A 22083-nucleotide genomic window follows, 5' to 3' on the forward strand; every position below is an offset into this window, starting at 1 on the left:
CTGACCCTGAATCCACAGTAAGAATTCTGTTCTCTATCCCAAGACCACTGGGAAGCCACTGAAGTGGTTTTTATTTTTTGCAACAGGGGATGGGAATCAGCAGGGAGTGGAGGGAAGAGGGTATGCTAAGAGGGTATGCTAAGAGGAAGGGTGTAGTACACGCTAGGATTAAGGGTGGCAGTGTGTATGGAAAAAAGTAGGTGCATTTAAGAGATCTATGTAGAATAAAATTTACAGGATTGGACATCCAGGGTGAGGGAGGATGTAATAAGAATGATTCCTCAATTTTTGGCTAGCAAACCTTAACGGGTAACGGTGCCATTCATGGAGACAGGGCACATCAAGACGCCCAGCCACACAGAAGAAGATAACAGATTTGCTTTTGAACATATTGAATTTGAGACTGAGATGTCTTTGAGACATCAGGTAGGGAGACACATTATAGAGGTTTGTCTTTCAGAGTAAAGGCAATTCGGAACAAATACATTTGTGAGCAACTGATAGATGATAACGGGAATGCTTCCGGGAGAAGAAGGCCTAGAGCAGATTGAGCCAACAAAAATTTACAAAGAGAAGCCTGCAAATAGGACGGGGAAAGACCACCCAAGATGAGTCACAGAAGCCAAAGGATGAGTGTTACCAGAAGGAAGCGATGCACAACAGACTCAAATTGCTGATAATTCAGGAAAATTGAAAACTGAAAAGTGTCAGATTTTGCAACTCCTTGGACACTGCTAGTAACTACAGCCAGAGTTTTTCTACAGTGATCAGGGGGATTACTTATTGGAATGGGTTAAAGAGATAATGGTAGGTGACAAAATGAAATAGCTAAAAACAGACAACCCTCTGGAGACGTTTAGCTGTGAATTGGGGAGGGTGAGTGGGTGGGGAGACTGCAGGTGGAGGGAGATGGGGAAAATCAAAAGCTCATTTTGTTTTGCTTTCTTGGGTGGGAAAAACGTGAGCATGTCTAAAAGACGATGCGGAAAATCCTTTGAGGAGAGCGTAACGGTAACTGAGAGGCACTCGCAGTCCCCCCACCGCTCCCCGCAATCTTCTCCCGCCCCCACCCGCGTTCTCAGACCGCCCCGTCCCAGTTCCCCTCCCCCTTCTCCACTCCGCACATGTCCGGGCTCCCCACCTCCAGGGCCCACAGCCACCCCGACCCGCCGGCCCGGCTTCCAGGAGTCTCCTCACCGCAATGGCTCCCTCGCTCAGCTGGCCCACCATGGTTCCGCCGGGCTGACTCACGCGCTCGAGCTCCTCCGCAGCTCCGACTCCACTCCCGGGGTCCCGCGCGATCCGAAGCGATTGGCCCAAGCAGTTGTGCGCGCCACTCCAGCCTCCCTCCGTGCGCGTCGCGCAGGGGCGGGCCTAGGGCGGAGCTGCACCCGCATAGGCCGCAGCGCGGCGGGCGGTCCACGTGACCGCCCGAGGGGCTCGCGGCCTAGTCGCGGGATTGCGGAGCCTGGGGGAGGAGCCCGGAGTCGACGGGCGCGCTAAGGGTTACACGAGCGCAACTGGGGGCAGCAGTGGCCCAGTTCCGGGAGCTCTCCCAGCGGGCTCTCAGCCTTTGGCTGATGGGCAAGACTGGGAGAGGACAGTTAGAGCTGCTCCCTGTTAATTCTTCTGCTAAAATAGTCAAAGCTGCGTCTTGCTTCCTTCGGCCACCGGGTTTGAGCGCCTGCCGGTGCCAGGCTTCCAGCTTAGCATTGTAGGGGCCTCTGAAGGTAAATAAGACCTGGTCTCAGCCCTCAGAGAAGAGCACAGTCTGTCGGGGGAGTTTCCGTTGTGAGTTGCGGTAGCTCAGGGTAGACATGGTACCCGCCACAGGAGAGACAAAGTGTGTTGCGATCACAGGTGGAAGATCAGGGGAAGGCTGCCCAAAGGCTGCAGTTTGAACCGAATCTTGAAGGACATGTGGGAGTTTGCCAGGTGGATCTCAAGTGAGACCTCAAGTGGGGTGTTCCTAGCATAATGAGAAAAAAAAAAATGCAAAAACATTGGAGATATGAAATAGTTTGGCAGCCTGGGAGACGGGGGGAGTCGTGAATAGCTCAACATGGTCGTGAACAGAGGAAGGAGAGGCGGGACTTGAGAATAAGAAAGGAAGCCAAAGGTCAAATAGTGAAGAGTTTGTTCTGGGCTTTCCTATGTGCTAGGAGGAATATTTATGAACTTAAGGCAGAGGATTGAGCTCTGTCAGAATGTGGAGGATGGGGGTGGAGGGGGACTGAGGTCAGGGAGACTATTTTTGATACCCTGGAAAGAATGTCAGAGGAGAGCTGGTGAGGGCCGGAACTGAAAGAATGACCTGGAGATTGAAGGAGAAAACAACTATATAAGGGATAGAAATGTGTAGTTAACTCAACAGTTACTAGAATGAATGAAAAAAATTTGGGGCGACTCCTAGGTTTCTGACTTCTGCAACTAGGGTAGATGGATGTTTCAAGAAAACAGGGATGGTAGCTAACTAATTTGATTCCTGGTTGCATAACTATTACCTTATCATGGTGCCTAGAACCCAAGCTTTCAATAAATATTTTTGAAAGGATGTTGAGTGAGTGGGTGTGAGAGAACTTAGATCCTTCCTCAGACTTTAGTTATAAGGCAATAAAACATCCATATAAACAACTAAAGAAAAGACCAAAAGAATTGATTTTGTTGCTTCTCACTGACCTAGAACTTGTGCATTTGTAGAACTCTCATTCCTTATTTTCTTATTCATTTTACAGATCTAAAGCATGGATCTGCCTGTGGATGAGTGGAAATCATACGTCCTTAGGAAGTGGTCTTTGCTTCCACTTTCCAGTCAGGTCACAATTTCAACGGCTGAGACTTTGAGCGATATATTTCTTCAGTCCTCTTTGCTTCTTCGGTAAGTGACTAGAAATTTTGATCTGGAAAATTTTCTCATTTGTTATTTGCTCTGAAGTAATATCCCTTTGTGATGGGTTAATTTCAGATTTTTATATTGAGGGGGCATTAGGCAGCTCTTCTTGCTGGTTTTGCCGTATTTTCTAATGTACAGTCACAGAACAAGTAGTGATGACTATTTGACTTTCTTGGTGTCAATGTTATGTTTCAATTATTAAGTGCCTTACTATAGTCACTGTGCTCTTAGCCTTGCCATCTCCCGGAGGATATGGTGGAGATTTATTAATTGCACATGGAAATTCGTAAGCATTCAAATTTGGAAAAGGCTTTAGAGATAATATAGTCTAACCCCAGTAGTTTTCAAATTCTCTTGACTATAGCCCTCAATAAGAAAAATATTTTACATTACATCCTAGAATACACCAAAACAGGAGTTTCTCAAAACTTCATTCATTCAGTGAATATTTATTGATTACCTATGTTGTGCCAGATACTGCTAGATGCTTAAAAAGTGACTAAAATAGATAAAGATCCTTATCCTTGAGAAGCTTAATTCTAGCAAGGAGAGATAGATAACAAATATCATAAATAACTAAAGCATATAATATGTTAAAGGTGATAAGTACAGTAAAAAAAGAAAAGAACAAGTAGAACAAGGTAGGGAAAATTGGCAGTGCTGCGAGTGAGAGTGCAGATTGTAGTATTAAGTAGGATGGGTCAGGGTATGCCTCCCTGAAAAAAATGAAACTTGAGCAGAGTTGGAGGTAAGGGAATTAACAAAGTAGGTATCTGAGAGAAGAGCATTCCAGGCAGAAATTAGAGCAGAAAGACCCTAAGGTAGGAGTGTGTCTGGCATTTTCAAGGAGCCACAAACAGAGTAAGCCAGAAAGAAAAGTAGTAAATAAAGTCCAAGAAGTAATCAGACAGGCATGAGAGGTGGGGGAAGCAGGTGGCACAAATCATGTAGGCCCTTGAAAGGCCTTGTCTTTTTATTCTGAATAGTAACCTATTGCCTGGTGTGGTAGGCACGCCCCACCCCACCGCAAGATTCCTGTACTTAAAAGAATGAAATTAAAGTTCTAAATTATTTCACTTTGAGATATGGAGATTATCTGGGTGGGCCTGACCCAATCAGGTGAGGCCTTTAAAAGCAGAGTTTTTTCCAGCTGGTAGCAGAAGGGGAAGTCAGAGAGGTTCAAAGAATGAGAAGGATTTGACGTGCAGTTGCTGGCTAAAGATGGAGGGGGCCATGTGACAATGCGGGTGGCCTCTTGAAGCTGAGAGTGGCTCCTGGCTGACAGCCAGCAAAGAAAGGGGCCCTCAGACCTACAACCACAAGGAACTAGGTTCTGCCATAAACCTGGATGAGCTTGGAATCCTTCCCCATATCCGACAAATAAGACTTGGCCTTGTAATACTCTAGGCAGAGAACCCAGTTGAGTCCACTGACTTCTGACCTACAGAACTGAGAGAGAAAAAAATGGGTATTGTTTTAGCCACTAAGTCTGTAGTAATTTGTTATGCAGTGGTAGAAAAGGAATACAGAAGGTTTTGAGAGAAGAGTGAGATGATGGGATTGTATTTTAAAGCAGGGGTCAGCAGAATGCAGCCTGCAGGCTAAATCCAGCCTGCCACGTGTTTTTCTGTGGCCCACAGCTAAGAATGGTTTTTACAGATAAACATTTGCAATTCATTTGGTGATCAGGAACACTGAGTTTAAACCCCAATTAAGCAAAATGTTATCCATTAAAAAAAAATTCCATTTTTCTCATTAGTAGACCTTTATTACCCCCCCCCCAAATGTACTCAATTATTATTATCACACTTTGAATTTTATTGTGGAAATTTTTTCTCTCTCTTGTTATATAAATACCTGTGTAGTGTCCTTGATTTTGCCTCTTGGCCAACAAAGCCTAAATATTTACTGTCTGGCTCTCTAAAGGAAAAGTTTGATGGGTCTGTTTTAAAGGTTATGCTGATCACTGTGTTGAGGATAGACTATAAGAGAAACAAGGGTGGAAGCAGAGAGATCTCTTGGAAAACTATTGCATTAATCCAGGTGAGAGATGAAATGAAGGTAGTTTGGACCAGAGTGGTAATTGTGGGAATGGTGAGAAGTGGTTGGATTCTGAAGGTAGAGTCAATAGAATTTCCTGACAAGTGTGATGTAGTGTGTTAGAGAATGAGAGAAGTAAAACATGACTCGAAGGATTTTGGCCTGAAGGGCCAAAATTGGAAGGACGAACTTGCCCTCACCTGGACAAGTTGCAAATAGAGGTGTTCGGGAAAGGAAGATGAGTTCATGTTTAGAACTGTTGAGTTTGATCCAAACGGAGATTTCTAAATGAGTATGGAATTTAGGAGAAAGACCTGGGCTAGAGATATAAATTTAGGAGTTGTGTATGAATTTTAGAGGCTTGAGACTAGATGAGTTTACCAAGGAAGAGAGTGTAGATGCTTAACTGCATGTAATGTACTTTGATATTTTTCTCTTCTACTTAGTTCACTAAATTGATTTCATGTCTCCCGGAATCATGACCTTCAGTTCGAAAAACAATGTTTAAATCTCCACAGAATCTGTGGATTCCCTTTACAGAATTTCCAAAAATGATGGAAAACCGCTGATAAAAACTAGATAATACGCAGAGTTTTTCCAGGATAAATTGACATACCTTACTAACAACAAAGCATAATAATCCGCATTTGAATTATTTGAAGAATCATTTGAAGTTTTGGTGCACAGAACAATCAAGCCTAAAAACAGGATTCCCATATTATTAACACATTGCTTTGGTGTCGTACATATGTTACAATTGATGTAAGCACATTTTTATAATTATACTATTAACCATAGTCCATCCATGGAATTTTTAAAAATTTTTATTCTAGTACCATAGATACAACCTAAAATTTCATCTTTAAACGACATTCAAATAATGTATAATTCAGTGCTGTTAATTACGTTCACAATGTTGGGTTACTGTCCAGCCCAGGCTACCTTTCCTTTCCACTCTGTATTCTCTCCTTAGGCAACCTCATCCACACCCTGGATATCAATTACCTTCAATATGCTGACTACTCTCAAAATTATGTTTTCAGCCCTGACCTCTTCTCTGAGACACAGATCTCTAAATCCAGTGCCTACTCCAGAGTCTCAAAAATACCTAAAATTCAACATATCCCAAACCAACTCATGATCTTCCCCCAGAATTAAATCCAGTGGTCCCTGTATCAGTGAATTGCATGGGCTCTATGTTCAGTTCCTAAAACTAGAAACCTAAGATCCAGTCTACATTAAAAACTGAATTCATGATCTCCCCACCACCACCACCTATATCAGATCCTCTTCTGTAATCCCTTAGCGAATTGTACTGCCATCTGTCCAGTGTTATCCAGAAGCTAGGAGTCATTCCTGCTTTCTCCTTCTCCCTCATACTGCATGTTAAATCCATTCTAAGTCTTGTCTATTGTACCTACTAGTTTCTCTTCAAATTTGGCAAAGGACTTAGGCTTCTGAATAGGATATAATGGATCACAGCAGGAAACACTCCCACTACAACTAAAAAAAATTGATAATGAATGGATAAACAAAATATAGTATACATATTTAATGGAATATTATCCAGCCTTAGAAAGGATTGAAGGTCTGATACAAGTGACAAAATAAACCTTGAAGACCTTATGTTGAGTGAAATAAGCCAGATAGAAAACAATAAATATTGTATGATCTCACTTATGTGACATAATTAGATTATGCACATCCATAGAGACAAAGATCAAAGGGTACCGAGGGCAGGGGAGGAGGTTGGGAATGGGGAGTTAATTCTTAATGGGTACAGAGTTTCCAGTTGGGGAGATGGAAGAGTTTTGGTAATGGATGGTGGAGATGGTAGCACAACATTGTGAATGTAGTAGTACTACTGCATTGGGTACTTTAAAGTGGTTAAAATGGGAAACGTTATGTTGTATGTATGTTACCACAATAAACTTTTTTTAATTTGATAGACTGTAATAATCACATTTTTAGACATCAAAAGTAACAAGGACTACTAGACGAACTGAAATTCCAGAGAGGGATGACCCCTTCCTAGGTCGTCACCAGCCATTTTCTTTCTTAATAATTGATAAGGCTTATCAGTCTTCATATGTTTATTGTCCATATGGTTGTTTTCTTCTTGGTTTTAATTAGAGCAGTTATAGATTTACAGAAAAATCATGCAGAAAGTATACTTTCTATATACCTCCTCACACACACACAGTTTTCCCTATTATTAACGTTTTTCATTAGTGCAGTACTTTGTTACAATTGATAAAACAGTATTATTATAATTATATTATTAACTATAGTCTATAGCTTACATTAGGATTTACTCTTTGTGTTGTACAGTTCTATATGTTAGTTTTTTTTTTTAAATTCTGGTAATTTATATACAACCTAAAATTTCCGATTTAATCCACTTTCAGATAGATACTATTCAGTGGGGTTAATCACATTCACAGGGTTGTGCCTCCATCACCACCATCCATTGCCAAAACTTTTCTGTCACTTTAAACAGAAACTCTGTACCAGATAAACATTAATTGGCAGTTCCCTACCCCTACCTGACCCCTCATAACTTGTATTCTAGTTTCCAACTTTATGAATTTGCAAATTCTACTTATAAGTAGGATCCTACAATATTTGTTTTTTTGTGTCTGATTTATTTCACCCAACATGATGTCTTCAAAGTTCATCTATGTTGTGATGTGCTTCAGAACTTTTTATAGCTGAATAATTTTCTATCATATGTATATTTCACATTTTGTTTATCCATTCATCAGTTGATGAACACTTGGGTTGTTTCCATCTTTTACAATTGTGAATAATGCTGCTACGAACATTGGTGTGCAAATACCTGCTTTCAGTTCTTTTGAGTATATACCTAGAATCTAGTCTTTATGTATTATCATATATTTGTAGATAAATAGACACAAATCTTATTCTTTATTATATATTAGATTATATTATGTGCATTTTTCTGTAAGGCTTTTTTTCCAACATCACACCTCAATCTTTTTACCAATCACATGATATTCTAGTTTAATTATACCACAAATTAGATATCCTTTTCCCTACTGATGAGTAATTAAGTTACTTCCCCAGTTTTTTTTTTTAACTGTTACAAGCAATGCTGCAGCGAACAATCTTTATGTATGTTTTTGTACACATATTTAAGAAATTAAGAGATGGGTTCTTAGAAAAGGAATTACTGCATCAATGGTTATGAGCATTTTAAATTTAATAGATGCTGCCAAATTGCTTTCCAAAAAGGCTTTACCAGTTTACCATGAACAGTGTATAAAAACAATCACTTTCCTATACATTAACCAACATTAGAAAGCAGTAGTCTTTATTTTTGCCAATCTTAAGAGAAAAAAATTTTTCACTGTTTTAATTAGTGTTTTTCTGATTACTAGTGAAGTAACACATCTTTTCAGATGTTACAGGCCATTTATATTTCTTCTGTGAATAACTTATGTGTGTCCTTTATCCATTTTTCTACTGAATTATTTGTCCTCTTATTATTTTGTAGGAAATCTCCATGTCTGACTATAAAATTCTTTGTTGTATATGTTACTGATTTGTCTTCTAATCTGTTGTTTACCTTTTTTACTTTACTTATGGTGTCTGTCATTGTAAATAAATTGTGTATGCGTGTTTTAACTTTTATATGGTTGTATCTGTTATTTTGTTTATGGCTTCTGGGTTATATTTTTGCTTAGAATGGTCTACTCTACCTCAAGATTATAAAAATATTCTTTATTTTCTCTAACATTTTTTGTAGTTTTGTGTTTTACTTTTAGCTCTCTAACCCATCTGAAATTTATTTTTGTGTCTCATGTGAGGGAGTGTTCTAACATGGTTTTTTTTTTTCGGATAGACAGTTTTTCCACAATACTTATTGGATGGTCCATACTTTCTCGAGTGCTTCAACACACCATATTTATTAAAAATTAAATTCCCACTTACCCGTAATCTGTTTCTAGACTCTATTTCTATGCTATAATCACAGAGTTTTAATTATCATTATAATATCATTAGAACTCTCATTTAGGAACTATGTTATAGGCTATAAAACAAGGGTGTCCAAAGATGGACTCTTTCTCCTAGTAGGGCACTATAACCATTGGCAGCCCTGGGCACACCCTGACAGCTTAATAACTCTGGGGAAAGAGTCCATCTTTCCCAGCAGTTTTGGGAGAAAAGTTCTGGGTTGGACTCTGACCAACCTAGCTTTGCTCATGTGCTCATTCCCTTCAACCACAGGCGCAGGGCTCCTCTGATTGGCCGGGGCTATGTCATGCCCAGCCCTGCTGCAAAATCGGCCCTACTTCAAACACATGGAATGGTTTCCCCATAAAGATTTTATTACCAGGAGTAAGGGAAGGGGGCACTTAAAAGCTGGGAAGTCTCTAGTACTAATGTAGCTTTGCTGTCTGTTAGGCCAAGTTCCCCCACAAGCACTCATTATTCTTTAAAAAAAAAGTCTTGGTTATTTTGTATACATTCACCCCATGTGAACTTTAGAATTGGCTTGTCAAGTTCCATAAAATGTATTTGGTTTTTGATTGGGATCGTTTTGGATTTATAAATTCATTTAGGAAGACCTGACATCTTTACAATATTAAATTTCCTCATCTAAGCAAAGAGTATGTCTTGCCATTTATTTAGAGGTTCTTTTATGTCCCTAAGTAAAGTTTTATAGTTTTCTTTATATAGGTCTTACACATAACCTGTTAGATTTATTCTTACTTATTGTAAGGCTTTGTTACTGTGAGTAAGACTTTTTTTTCCAATTATATTCTCTAATTGATGGTTGCTGGTGTAAATAAAAGCTAGAATTTTAAATTGTCTTATAACTTGCCACTTTACTTTCACATTATTTAATCATTTTTATTTCGATCCACTTGGAATTTTTAGGTAAATGATTATATCTACAGATAGTAATCCTCCTTTCCAATATTTGTATCCATTTTATTTTTTAAATTATCATAGCATTATCTAGAACTTTCCAGTGCTTTATTGAATAGGAACAGCCATTTAGGTGGCAGTCATTTGTCATTGTTTTTTGGTAGGTACCCTTTTTGGTTTATAGATACTAAATATAGATACTGCCAACAACCTAAAGTTTTTATCATAAATAGGTGTTGAATTTTATCAAATGCTTTTTTATATATATTTTTGGAAAAATGATCATTTTCTTCTTTAATCTATTAATATTAGGATTAATATTAATCTGTTAACGTAAGATTTATAGGTAGACTTACTATAGTTGAAACTGTTTGGAGGATAAACCCTATTTGGTTATAAGTATCATTCTTTTAACACATTGCTAGATTCAATTTGCTAATATTATTTTTAGGATTTTTGTATCTATGTTCAGAAGTGCTGTTCCCCTAAATGTTCTTTTTTTGTGTGCTGTATTTGTCTACTCTTGGTATCAGGTTTATGGTAGCCCGATAGATAAATTGGAGTGCTTCCCATCTTTTTCTATGCTCTGAAACAGTTTACGTATGGCAGGCATTGTGTGATCCCTAAAGGCTGATAGAAAAATCCTGTAAAACTATGTAGACCTGGTGCCTTATATAAGTAGACATATTTCTCTTTTTTATTTTAATTTTTTTAGTCAGAAATATGTATATATCATTTAAGTTAAATAGTAATTCAGAGCTTATAAGGTGAAACAGCAACCCTCTGTCCCACTCTTCCCATTCCTAATTCATGAGACAGCTACTTTACATTATTTTAACTGTTTTTTTCTGGATTTACTTTCATATTTCTAAACAATAGCTAATACTGATATTTCTTGACGTTTTTGTTTTGGATGTCAAATTTAGCTGTCTTAGCCAAAGCTCACATGTATATACTTTGTTTTTCCCTCATTCTCTCATTATAACTATATTATAATTTATACTATAATATAACCAATACAGTTAAATGTTAGTAAACCAGTATTCAATGCACACATTATGACTGTGTATTACTCACATGAACCAGAAAGTATGCTTTGGATTCCAACCACTGTTGTTTTCTCTGGGGTTAATAATTGCTTCCATTATTATTTGCTCTATGTATCTCTCACTTATTCACTCCTAAACTTCTCTACTTAAGAACAAGTAATCTCTGAGGAGCTATTTCTAAGACTATTTAATCATAATGTAAAGGGACCCTAAAAGATTTGAGTTTCTAATCTCCATATGAGCATGAATTGGTCCTTTAAAGTTTAAAGTCAGGCATACTCTTTTTTTCTTTCTGCTAATTTGCATTCTTTGAGAAATGTCTTCCCAAAATAGATGCCTTTCATCAAGATTAAAAACCTTTTGAGGCAACCCCTCCCACCCACTTAATTAATAATCTTCTAGAATGTTCTTGGGCATCCTTAACAGCCTCATAATCGACGCTCACTGCCTTATTGTTTTTGATTCAACTGGGCCTTGAAACTTACAAATCATCTCTGGCTTTTACAAAAATTCATCAGCACCTTCACCATGCTTAGCCTTTAAGTTATAGAGTAAATGTGTAATCCAGCCATTCAAAATTAATGCTGATCCTGTAGCCACTCAAGATTTTTTCATTTTTTCTATCTCTATCTTTGTCTCTCATTGACTACATCTATTGCATAGGCAATAGCTCACTGATTTTTAAAATCTTTTTAATATGGAAATTTTCAAATATATTTAAAAGTAAATTAGGAAGTTGAGTGAAGTTAGCCAGAAACAAAAGGACATATTCTGTATGGTCTCACTAATATGAACAGACATTAATGAACAAACTTTGGGAGTTAAAAGCTGACAACACAGGCGACCAGGAGATAGAAAGAGGGCAGAGATCAGCCATTTGATGCTGAAGGACTACAGAATGTTTAGGATTGATTGCATAGATCCAGAAATAGATAGCATAATACTGTGTGATGGTAGCACAGTATTGTAAGTACACTGAACAAAGATGTCTGTGAGTAAAGCTGAAAGAGGTGGGATAGGAGAATGTATGACACCAGAGGTAAAGATAGATGATAAAGACTGGGACTGTATAACATGGCAAAAACTGGAGTGGCCAATGACTGTTACTAAATATACAAATATAAAAATGTTTTTGCATGTGGGAAAGCAAATGAATGTCAACCATGTAGAAATTTGAAAAAGGGATGGTATTCAGGAAAAAACATAATCAAAGCAAACTGGAGTCTATGGTCAACAGTAACATTGTAATATACCTTCATTAAATGTAACAAAGGCAATACGCCAATGCTAAATGTATATGAGAGGGGGATATAGGGGAGTAATATGGGATTCTTGGTAGTGGTGTCATTTGCTGTCCTTAGTAGTATATTGTATTGTATGACATGTTATTTTTCTTTTTATCATTTTTTCTTATTGCTAAAAAAAAAAAAAAAAAAAATTTTTCTTGTAGTAATCAGTATGTTCAAATGCTGATTGTGGTGATAAATGTACAACTTTATGATGATACCATGAACAACTGATTGTACCCTGTGGATAAATGTATGGTATGTGAATATAACTCTATAAAATTGTAGGAAAAAATATATATAGGAGTAAAAGTGTTGGAGAAAACATGGTGAGAGGGATGATGCCTCACTAATATGGACTAACTACAATGTGTAAACTCAGAATTGAATCTTAGGACATAGCCTAACGTGGACACAATAATTGTAATAGTCCAGTCCCTAGATTGTAAGCTCTTACAGCAGTTAACTCTATCCCTGAATTGTAAGGCCTATCTCTAAACTTTAAGATGCTGATCCCCTAGCATATGTTGTCACAAACATTGGGACTGGCGGTTTGATGTGCTGAGCCCTCAAGCATGGGACTTGCCCTTATGAAGCTCATTACCACAAAGGAGAGTCTAGGGTTGTATGTAATGGTGCCTAAGAGTCTCCCCCTGAGTACCTCTTTGTTGCTCAGATGTGGCCCTCTCTCTCTCTAACTGAGCCATCTCGACAGGTGAACTCTCTGCCCTCCCCCCTACGTGGGACCCAACTCCCAGGGTTGTAAATCTCCCTGGCAACGCAGAGAATGACTCCCGGGGATGAATGTGGACCCGGCATCGTGGGACTGAGAGTATCTTCTTGACCAAAAGGGGGATGCAAAATGAGACGAAATAGTTTCAGTGGCTGAGAGATTCCAAATGGAGTCGAGAGGTCACTCTGGTGGATATTCTTATGCACTATATAGATAACACCTCTTAGGCTTTAATGTATTGGAATAGCTAGAAGTAAATATCTGAAACTACCAAACTCCAACCCAGAAGTCTATAATAATGTAGATTAAAAGGGGTGACAGTGTGATTGTGAAGACCTTGTGGATCACACCCCCTTTATCTAGTGTATGGATGAGTGGAGGAATGGGGATAAAAACTAAAGGACAAATGGGGTGGGATGGGGGGATGATTTGGGTGTTTTTTTCACTTTTATTTTTTATTCTTGTTCTGGTTCTTTCTGATGTAAGGAAAATGTTCAGAGATAGACTGTGGTGATGAACGCATAACTATGTTATCATACTGTGGACAGTGGATTGTATATCATGGATGATTGTATGGTGTGTGAATGTATTTCAATAAAACTGAATTTAATAATAAAAAAAAAACTTTATTGGTGCACACTGAAAAAAAAAAAAAAAAAAAGTAGGAAGAACCTAAGATGGCGGCTAGGTGAGACAGGGCAAAAAAACACCTCCGTGAAAAATACTAGATAAAAACCAGAAGGTGACCGAGAATACCAGTTTCAGCGATGCAGCAGCTGGACAAGGTCTGCTAGAACCACAGGGGCCGTACACTTGGTGAAACCGGGAGTCTGCATTCTGAAATGAGTGAGTAAGCCGGCTGAAAGACCCACGGCCGTGCTGCGGTGTGGGGAAGCCAGGGGTTGGCATTTGGAGACGGACTGGTTCTTTTGAAAAAAAAATAAAAGGGAAAAACCCAGGAGTGGCTGCAGTTGCGACTGTGGGAACTGCGCAGTGAAGCATGGCAGGAGCGGGCTGAACTGGCCTCTTGGTGTCTGGTGTGGAGGATAGCCTGCTGCAGATTCCCTCAGGGCCAGGGGAGCGGAGGGGAGAGCCAGAAGGAGAAAGAAACCCCGCTGCTTGCAGCTGGCTCCCCAGTGGGCTGGAGACACTCCTGCCTGGGGCTGTGCCCACAGCCCAGAGCAGCGCCAGTTGTCCCGGAGCTGGGAAGGAGGAACTGTGCGACGGGGGGCAGGGTTGAGACGCCCCATTCAGCCATCTTTGCATCCGGCTGAGAGCGCCCCTGCACGGCCCAGCGGCCTGGGACTTCCCTTGAGGGACAGCGCGCACTTGTGATGTAGCACAGCCTTCTCTCAGCAGAGGTCCTGGAAGATCACAGCTGAGAAAGGGGACCCACTTGGAAAATCCAGGGACGCTACGTCAATGCTGGTGGTTTGTGGGTTAGCGACAGAGAGGGTCTGGGGCAGAACTGAAATGAAGGCTTAGACTCTTGCAGAGGCCTTGAATCTCCGGGAACACCTGGGGGGTTTGAATATTAAAGTTGCCCTGCCTCCCTAGTCACCCGGACACACACCCCACATTCAGGGCGAACGGCTCCGGCAACACACCCAAACTGAGTTCACCAACTGAACCCAAGAATCATTTCCCCACACACCACAAGGACAAAGTTGAGGAGAACTGACTTGAGGGGTATAGATGACTTGCAGATGCCATCTGCTGGTTAGTTAGAGAAAGTGTACGCCACCAACTTGTATTTCTGAAAAATTAGATTGGTATTTTTTTTTTTTTACAACTTGAAAGAACCCTATCAAGCAAAGCAAATGCCAAGAGGCCAAAAACAACAGAAAATCTTAATGCGTATGATAAAACCAGACAATATGGAGAACCCAATCCTAAACACCCAAATCAAAATATCAGAAGAGACACAGTACTTGGCACAATTAATCAAAGAACTGCAATCGAGGAATGAAAACATGGCAAAGGATATAAAGGACATGAAGAAGATCATGGCACAGGATATAATGGACATAAAGAAGACCCTAGAAGAACATAAAGAAGACATTGCAAGAGTAAATAAAAAAATAGACGATCTTATGGAAATAAAAGAAACTGTTGGCCAAATTAAAAAGACTCTGGATACTCATAATATAAGATTAGAGGAAGTTGAACAATGACTCAGTGTCCCAGAAGTCCACAGAACAGAAAATGAAAGAACAAAAGAAAGAATGGAGAAAAAAATTGAAAAAATCGAAATGGATCTCAGGGATACGACAGATAAAATAAAACATCCAAACTTAAGACTCATTGGTGTCCCAGAAGGGGAAGAGAAGGGTAAAGGTCTAGAAAGAGTATTCAAAGAAATTGTTGGGGAAAACTTCCCCAACCTTCTACACAATATAAATACACAAAACGTAAATGCCCAGCAAACTCCAAATAGAATAAATACAAATAAACCCGCTCCAAGACATATTCTGATCAGACTGTCAAATACTGAAGAGAAGGAGCAAGTTCTGAAAGCAGCAAGAGAAAAGGAATTCACCACATACAAAGGAAACAACATAAGACTAAGTTGTGACTACTCAGTGGCCACTTTGGAGGCGAGAAGGCAGTGGCATGACATATTTAAAATTCTGAGAGAAAAAAATTTCCAACCAAGAATACTTTATCCAGCAAAACTCTCCTTCAAATTTGAGGGAGAGCTTAAATTTTTCACAGACAAACAAATGCTGAGAGACTTTGCCAATAAAAGACCTGCCCTACTTCAGATACTAAAGGGAGCCCTACTGACAGAGAAACAAAGAAAGGAGAAATAGATACAGAGAATTTTAGCAGACACATATATACCTTACATCCCAAATCACCAGGATACTCATGTTTCTCTAGTGATCATGGATCTTTCTCCAGAATGGACCATATGCTGGGACATAAAACAAGCCTCAATAAATTTTTTTAAAAAAATGAATATATTCAAAGCACGTTCTCCAACCACAATGGAATACAAATAGAAGTCAATAATTTTTGAATTGTAACTCCACTATTTACTTCCTATATGATATAAAATACACAAACTCTAATGACAAATCAGTGGTTTTGAACTCAATGTAAAATATATAACTTTTGACAAGAACTATATAAAGGTGGGGGAATGGAGGAGTATAGGAACATAGTTTATGTGTCCTATTGAAGTTAAGCTGGTATCAAAGAAAAACAAGATTGTTATGTTATGAGGTTAATTTTAAGCCCCACAGTAAACACAACAAAACTATCAGAGAATATGACCATAGAGTATGGGTTAAGAGAAATGGGGAAAGGGGCAATGGGGAGTTAAGGAATGAGTGTAGGGTTGCTGTTTGAGTTGAAGGGAAATTTCTAGTAATGGATGGTGGGAAGGTGATAGCATTACACCATTCTAAATGTGATTAATCCCACTAATGGAATGCTAGGGAGGGGGGGTGGAATGGGAAGATTCAGGCTGTATATATGTTTCCACAATTGAGAAAAAAAAAGAAAGAAAGAAAGAAAGAAAGTCTAAATAGATGACAGTTGAATGCCAAGGATGACCCTGGATGGGATCTGAGGATGGAAGACAGGAGGCTCAAAGGGACACAGTTGAGACATAAGGGGAAAAAAAAAAAGAAATATAGACTGTAAGCTTTGTATCAATGTTGAATCTCTTGTTCTCCTTAGCTGCGTTTAATGGGATTGCATAGAAGAATGTTCTTGTTCATGGGAATTGTATATGTGAATTATAGTGTTTGTTCAAGGATGTGTGCAGCTAGCTCTCATATGTTCAGAAGACAGAGCAATAGATGATGGATGATAGATAGGGAGGGAGGGAGGGAAAGAAATAGTGTGACAGCATGTTAAAGTTGGTGGAGTGGGGTGTCAGGGGACGGGGGTCAGGGTATGCTGGAGTTCTGTGTATGGGGTTTGTATTTTTTTTGCAACTGTTCCTATAACTTTGAATTTATTTCAAAAAAAACTTACTAGGAAAAAAAAAAAGTAAATTAAATATTATAATGAACCCCTGTTTAGTTATGAAAAACCCACAGCAAACATTGTACTTAATGGGGAAAGACTGAAAGCTTTCCCTCTAAGATCAGGAACAAGACAAGGATGTCCACAGTCAACAAGTTATTCGACATTGCACTGGATATTCTAGCCAAAGCAATTAGACAGGAAAAAGAAATAAAGTCATCCAGATTGAAAAGGAAGAGGTAAAATTTTCCCCATTTGCAGATGACATGATCCTATGTACATAAATTCCTGAAAACAAAAACAAAAACAAAAAAAAAACAAGAAAGCTCCTAGAGCTAATAAATGGATTCAGCAAAGTGGGGGTACAAGATCAATACCCCCAAATTGGAATGTTTCTATACACTAGTAGTGAATAATCAGGAGAAGAAATTAAGAAAAAAAATCTGTTTACAATAAGAACTGAAAGAATCAAACATCTAGGAATAAATCTAACCAAGGATGTTATTTTAGTTGCCTAGGCTGCTCAAGCAAATTCCATGAAATGCGTCAGGTTAAACGATGAGAATTACTTACTCGTGGTTTTGAGGCTGGGAAAATGTCCAAATCAAGGCAATGTTTAATCCCCAAAGACTGTGGCATTTTCTCTGGTTACCAGTGGTCCTTGGTTCCTCTGTCACATGGCAAGGCACAAGGTGGCATTTCCTGGTCTCTTCCTTCTCTTCCAGCTTCCATTTCAGCTCTTACTTCCTGTGCCTTTCTCTCTCTCCGTCTGAATTTCATTCTCTTATAAAGACCCATCCTGACTGATACGGGGCACTCCTTACTTAGGTTTATACCCACAGGAATGGATTCAGTTTAAGAACATGTTTTTCTGAGATACATACAGCTTCAAACCACCACAGATGTAAAGGACTTGTATGCAGAAAACTACAAAGGTTGGTAAAAGAAATCAAAGAAGACCTAAAAAAAAGGAAGGGCATTCCATGTTCACGGATTGGAAGGCTAAATATTGTTAAGATCTCAATCTTGTGCAAAGCAATGTATAGATTCAATGCAATCCCAATAAAAATTCCTACAGCCTTTTTGTAGAAATGGAACAGCCAATATTCAAATTTGTATGGAAGAGTTTAGTGCCCCAAAGAGCCAAAACCATCTTGAAAAAGAAGAACAAAGTTAGAGGACTCATACTTCCCAATCTTAAAACTTATTACAAAGCCATAGTAATCAAAACAGCATGTTACTGCATAAGGACAGACATATATACCCATGCAATCAAATGGAATAAAATTGAGAGTTCAGAAATCAACCCTCATATTTAGGGCCAACGGATTTTTGACAGGAGCAAAGACCATTCAGTTGGAAAAGAATAGTCTCTTCAACAAATGGTGCTGGGTAAACTGGATGTCCATTTGCAAAAGAATGAAGGTGGACTCCTAATTCACACCATATACAAAAATCAACTCAGAATGGATCAAAGACATAAATATAAGAACCAGAACTATAAAACTCCTAGAAGAAAATGTAGGGAAGCATCCTCAGGACCTTGTGTTAGGCAGTGGTTTCTTAGACTCTATACTCAAAGCTCAAGCAACAAAAGAAAAAATTAGATAAATGGGACCTCCTCAAAACTAAAAACTTTTGTTCATCAACAAACTTTATCATGAGAAAAACAACACCTATCCAGTGGGAGAAAATATTTGGAAACCACATAACCAATAAGGGTTTAATATCCAGAATTTATAAAGAAATCCTTCAACTCAACAACAGAAAGACAAACGACCTAATTAAAAACTGGGCAAAAGACTTGAATAGACATTCCTCCAAAGATGATCTACAGATGGCAAAGAAGCACATGATAAGATGCTCAACATCATTAGCCATTAGAGAAGTGCAAATCAAAACCACAATGAGATAACCATTTCACACCAACTAGAATGTCTGCTATTTAAAAAATGGAAGATTACAGTTGTTGGAGAGGATATGGAGAAAAAGGAACACTCACTCATTGCTGCTGATGATGTAAAATGATGCAGATGCTGTGGAAGACAGTTTGGCAGTTCCTCAAAAAGCTAAGTATAAAATTACCATGTGACATGGCAATCTCACTTCTAGGTGTATACCCAAAAAGAATTGAAAGCAAGGACTTGAATAGATATTTGTACATAATGACATTATTCACAATTAACCCAAGTGTCAATCAACTGATGAATGGATAAACAAAATGTGGTATATGCACACAATGGGATATTATTCAACCATAAAAAGGAACGAAGTCCTGATACATGAGAGAGCATGGATGAACTTTGAAGACATCATATTGAGTGAGATAAGCCAGACACACAAAAAAACAACTATTGCATGGTCTCACTGTTACAAAATAATTAGAATAAGCAAACTCATGGAGTCAGAATATAGAATATAGGTTACCAGGGGATGGGGTGGGAATAGGAAATAGGGAGTTAAGGCTTAAAATGTAGAGAGTTTCTATTTGAGGCAATAGAAAAGTTTTGGTAATGGATGGTGGTGATAGTAGCACCACGTTGTGAATGTAATTGACGGCACTGAATATTTATTTAAATTTCGTTAAAAGGGGAAATTTTTGGTTGTACATATGTTACTGACATAAAATTTAAAACAAAATCTATGAACCTGCACAACACGGTGAACCCTAAGTTAAACCATGGATTATAGTTAATAGAACAATTATAAAAATGTGCTTTCATCAATTGTAACAAATGTACCACACCATTGCAGGGTATAAAAATAGGATGGTATATGGGAACCCTGTATTTGACACATGAATTTTCTGTAAACTGAGATCTTCTCTTAAAAAAAAAAAAAAATGGATAAAGCATCCTTTTCCTTTTCAAAACTCTGAATCAATGAGTTAAACTTGGTGCCTGAAGAAAACAATGAATTATTGCATCTTGTTTCTTAATTACACTGAAGAATAATTATGAAACATTGCATTTATCATTTTGGATTAAGATTAACAAATATCTATTGTTAGGTAAAAAGAGTTTTGCTGTTAGTAGTCTTCACTATAACCTTTTTTTTCAATTCATTTTATTGAGATATATTCACATACTATGCAGTCATACAAAACAAATCGTATATTCGATTATTCACAGTACCATTACATAGTTGTGCATTCATCACCAAAATCAATCCCTGACACCTTCATTACCACACACACAAAAAAAACAAGAATAATAATTAAAGTGAAAAAGAGCAATTAAAGTAAAAAACACTGGGTGCCTTTGTTTGTTTGTTTCTTTGTTTTTTCCCTTCCCTCATTTTTCTACTCATCCATCTGTAAACTAGACAAAGGGGAGTGTGGTCCTTAAGGCTTTCCCAATCACATTGTCCCCTCATAAGCTACATTTTTGTACAATCGTCTTCAAGATTCATGGGTTCTGGGTTGTAGTTTGATAGTTTCATGTATCTACCGCCAGCTACCCCAATTCATTAAAACCTAAAAAGGGTTGTCTATATTGTGCGTAAGAGTGCCTACCAGAGTGACCTCTCGGCTCCTTTTGGAATCTCTCTGCCACTGAAGCTTATTTCGTTTCCTTTCACTTCCCTCTTTTGGTCAAGAAGATGTTCTCCATCCCATGATGCCGGGTCTGCATTCCTCCTCGGGAGTCATATTTCACGTTGCCAGGGAAGTTCACTCCCCTGGGTGTCTGATCCCACATAGAGGGGAGGGCAGTGATTTCACCTGCCAAGTTGACTTGGCTAGAGAGAGTTCACTATAACCTTTTTGTTTGAACTAGGTCTTTCAGATTTAACCTAATTTAAAATAAACAAACAAACAAAATAAACACAAATAGAATAAAGAACAGACTCTGTATTGTGCCAGATATGTATGGGGTGTTTTCCTCATATGTTCTGGACTGGAATGAATTTAGAACAGGCAAGCACACCTTTAGAATTAAGTAAAGCCTTTCCTAATTTTTCTGTTTTTGTATTTATTTTTGGAATTTTTTGTGTTATATTTAAATATTAATAAAATCACATTTGTTAATAACTTTATTTTGTCTTATGCAAAGTAAAGGTAAATAATATGAAATTTTGATGTACACACAGAGAGACATCTTTCTGATTTATAATGCAGAATGTGTTTCTTACTGTTTGTAAACAGAAATTTGAAAACCACTTTTCTAGGCATTCTGCAGTTTTGGTTTTGATTTCCTTTTTGACCCAAACGTTGTTTCAAAGAGTATAGTCTAAGTTATTCTATATTATTTTTCCTTCTTGGAAAAAAGGTGTACTTTCTATTGCCAGTTTGTATGTTTGGTTTATATATGTATTAGACCTGCTTTATTAATTTTATTATATAGATCATTTGTATACTTTTTAAACTTTTTAGTTTGAAATAATTTCACTTAAAGAAATGTTTCAAAAATAGTACAAAGAGGCGGGTCCCAGCAGCTCCCGTAGCAGGAGGAGGAGCGGGTAGCGGTCAGCAGCCAGCAGCCGCGCTCAGCAAGGGCTCAAGGCGCGCCTGTGGAAGCAGCACCCGCGGACGCAGTCCCCGGCACTCGCCGGCTCCGCCACCAAGATGCCGGAAGGGTAGGGAAGGTCGGCGAGGCTGTCTGCTAAACCCGCTCCCGCAGAAGTGGAGCTGAAGCCGAAAAAGGCATCGGGAAAGGATAACTCTTAAGACAAAAAAGTGCAACCAAAAGGGGAAAGGGGAGCAAAGGGGGAAAAGGCAGGAGTGGTTAACCAAGAAACTAAAGAAGATTTACCTGCAGAAAATGGAGAAACCAAAAATGAGGCGAGTCCAGCCACTGATGAAGCAGGAAAGAAAGAAGCCAAGTCCGGTTAATATCATATACCATATATATCAGTGGTTCCTGTTTCTCCCTTGGTATACAATCCAGAGGAATATTTTTATCAATTATTTTGTAAATGCAAATTTTTTAGTAGCTCTAGAAGAAAGCTTTTTAAGGAGATTGGAATCCCACCTAGTCCCATTTTTTAAGTGTAAATGCTGCTTTTTTAAGAGGAAATCGCTGTGTTTTTTTTGTTTGTTCCAAACAAATAGTGGGATATTGAATTTTGGGAGGCTTTGACTGTCTTGGATGTTAACATTCCTGGGTGGGGTGGGTGTGGTGTGTGGCAGTTTTTATACACAGTACATACTAAATTTAAAAAAATAGTATAAAGAATTCCTGTATACTCCTCTCCCTCCCTCTTCCTCCC

General features: G+C 38.6%; 2 protein-coding genes across 6 annotated transcripts in view; one reads left to right on the plus strand and one right to left on the minus strand.

The window, feature by feature from the left end:
• The window catches only part of RPA1 (replication protein A1), a 59153-nt gene extending 57806 nt beyond the window's left edge, over positions 1 to 1347 (minus strand). The window contains exon 1 of one of the 3 annotated variants that reach the window (XM_037809447.1): positions 1198 to 1347. In XM_037809447.1, coding sequence (XP_037665375.1) covers positions 1198 to 1230 — 33 coding nt within the window. In that variant the 5' untranslated portion in view covers positions 1231 to 1347. Of the gene's footprint in view, positions 1 to 1141; positions 1163 to 1197 lie in introns of those variants that run through there. The other 2 variants (XM_037809449.1, XM_037809448.1) reach the window with 2 other exon arrangements.
• A 100-nt stretch (positions 1348 to 1447) lies between these two features.
• The window catches only part of SMYD4 (SET and MYND domain containing 4), an 87107-nt gene continuing 66471 nt past the window's right edge, over positions 1448 to 22083 (plus strand). For all 3 annotated transcript variants that reach the window (XM_037809650.1, XM_037809651.1, XM_037809652.1), the window contains exons 1-2: positions 1448 to 1730; positions 2736 to 2878. In XM_037809650.1, coding sequence (XP_037665578.1) covers positions 2745 to 2878 — 134 coding nt within the window. In that variant the 5' untranslated portion in view covers positions 1448 to 1730; positions 2736 to 2744. The remainder of the gene's footprint in view (positions 1731 to 2735; positions 2879 to 22083) is intronic.

This window comes from Choloepus didactylus, chromosome 18 (genome assembly GCF_015220235.1).
Source record: "Choloepus didactylus isolate mChoDid1 chromosome 18, mChoDid1.pri, whole genome shotgun sequence".
NCBI lineage: Eukaryota > Metazoa > Chordata > Mammalia > Pilosa > Megalonychidae > Choloepus > Choloepus didactylus.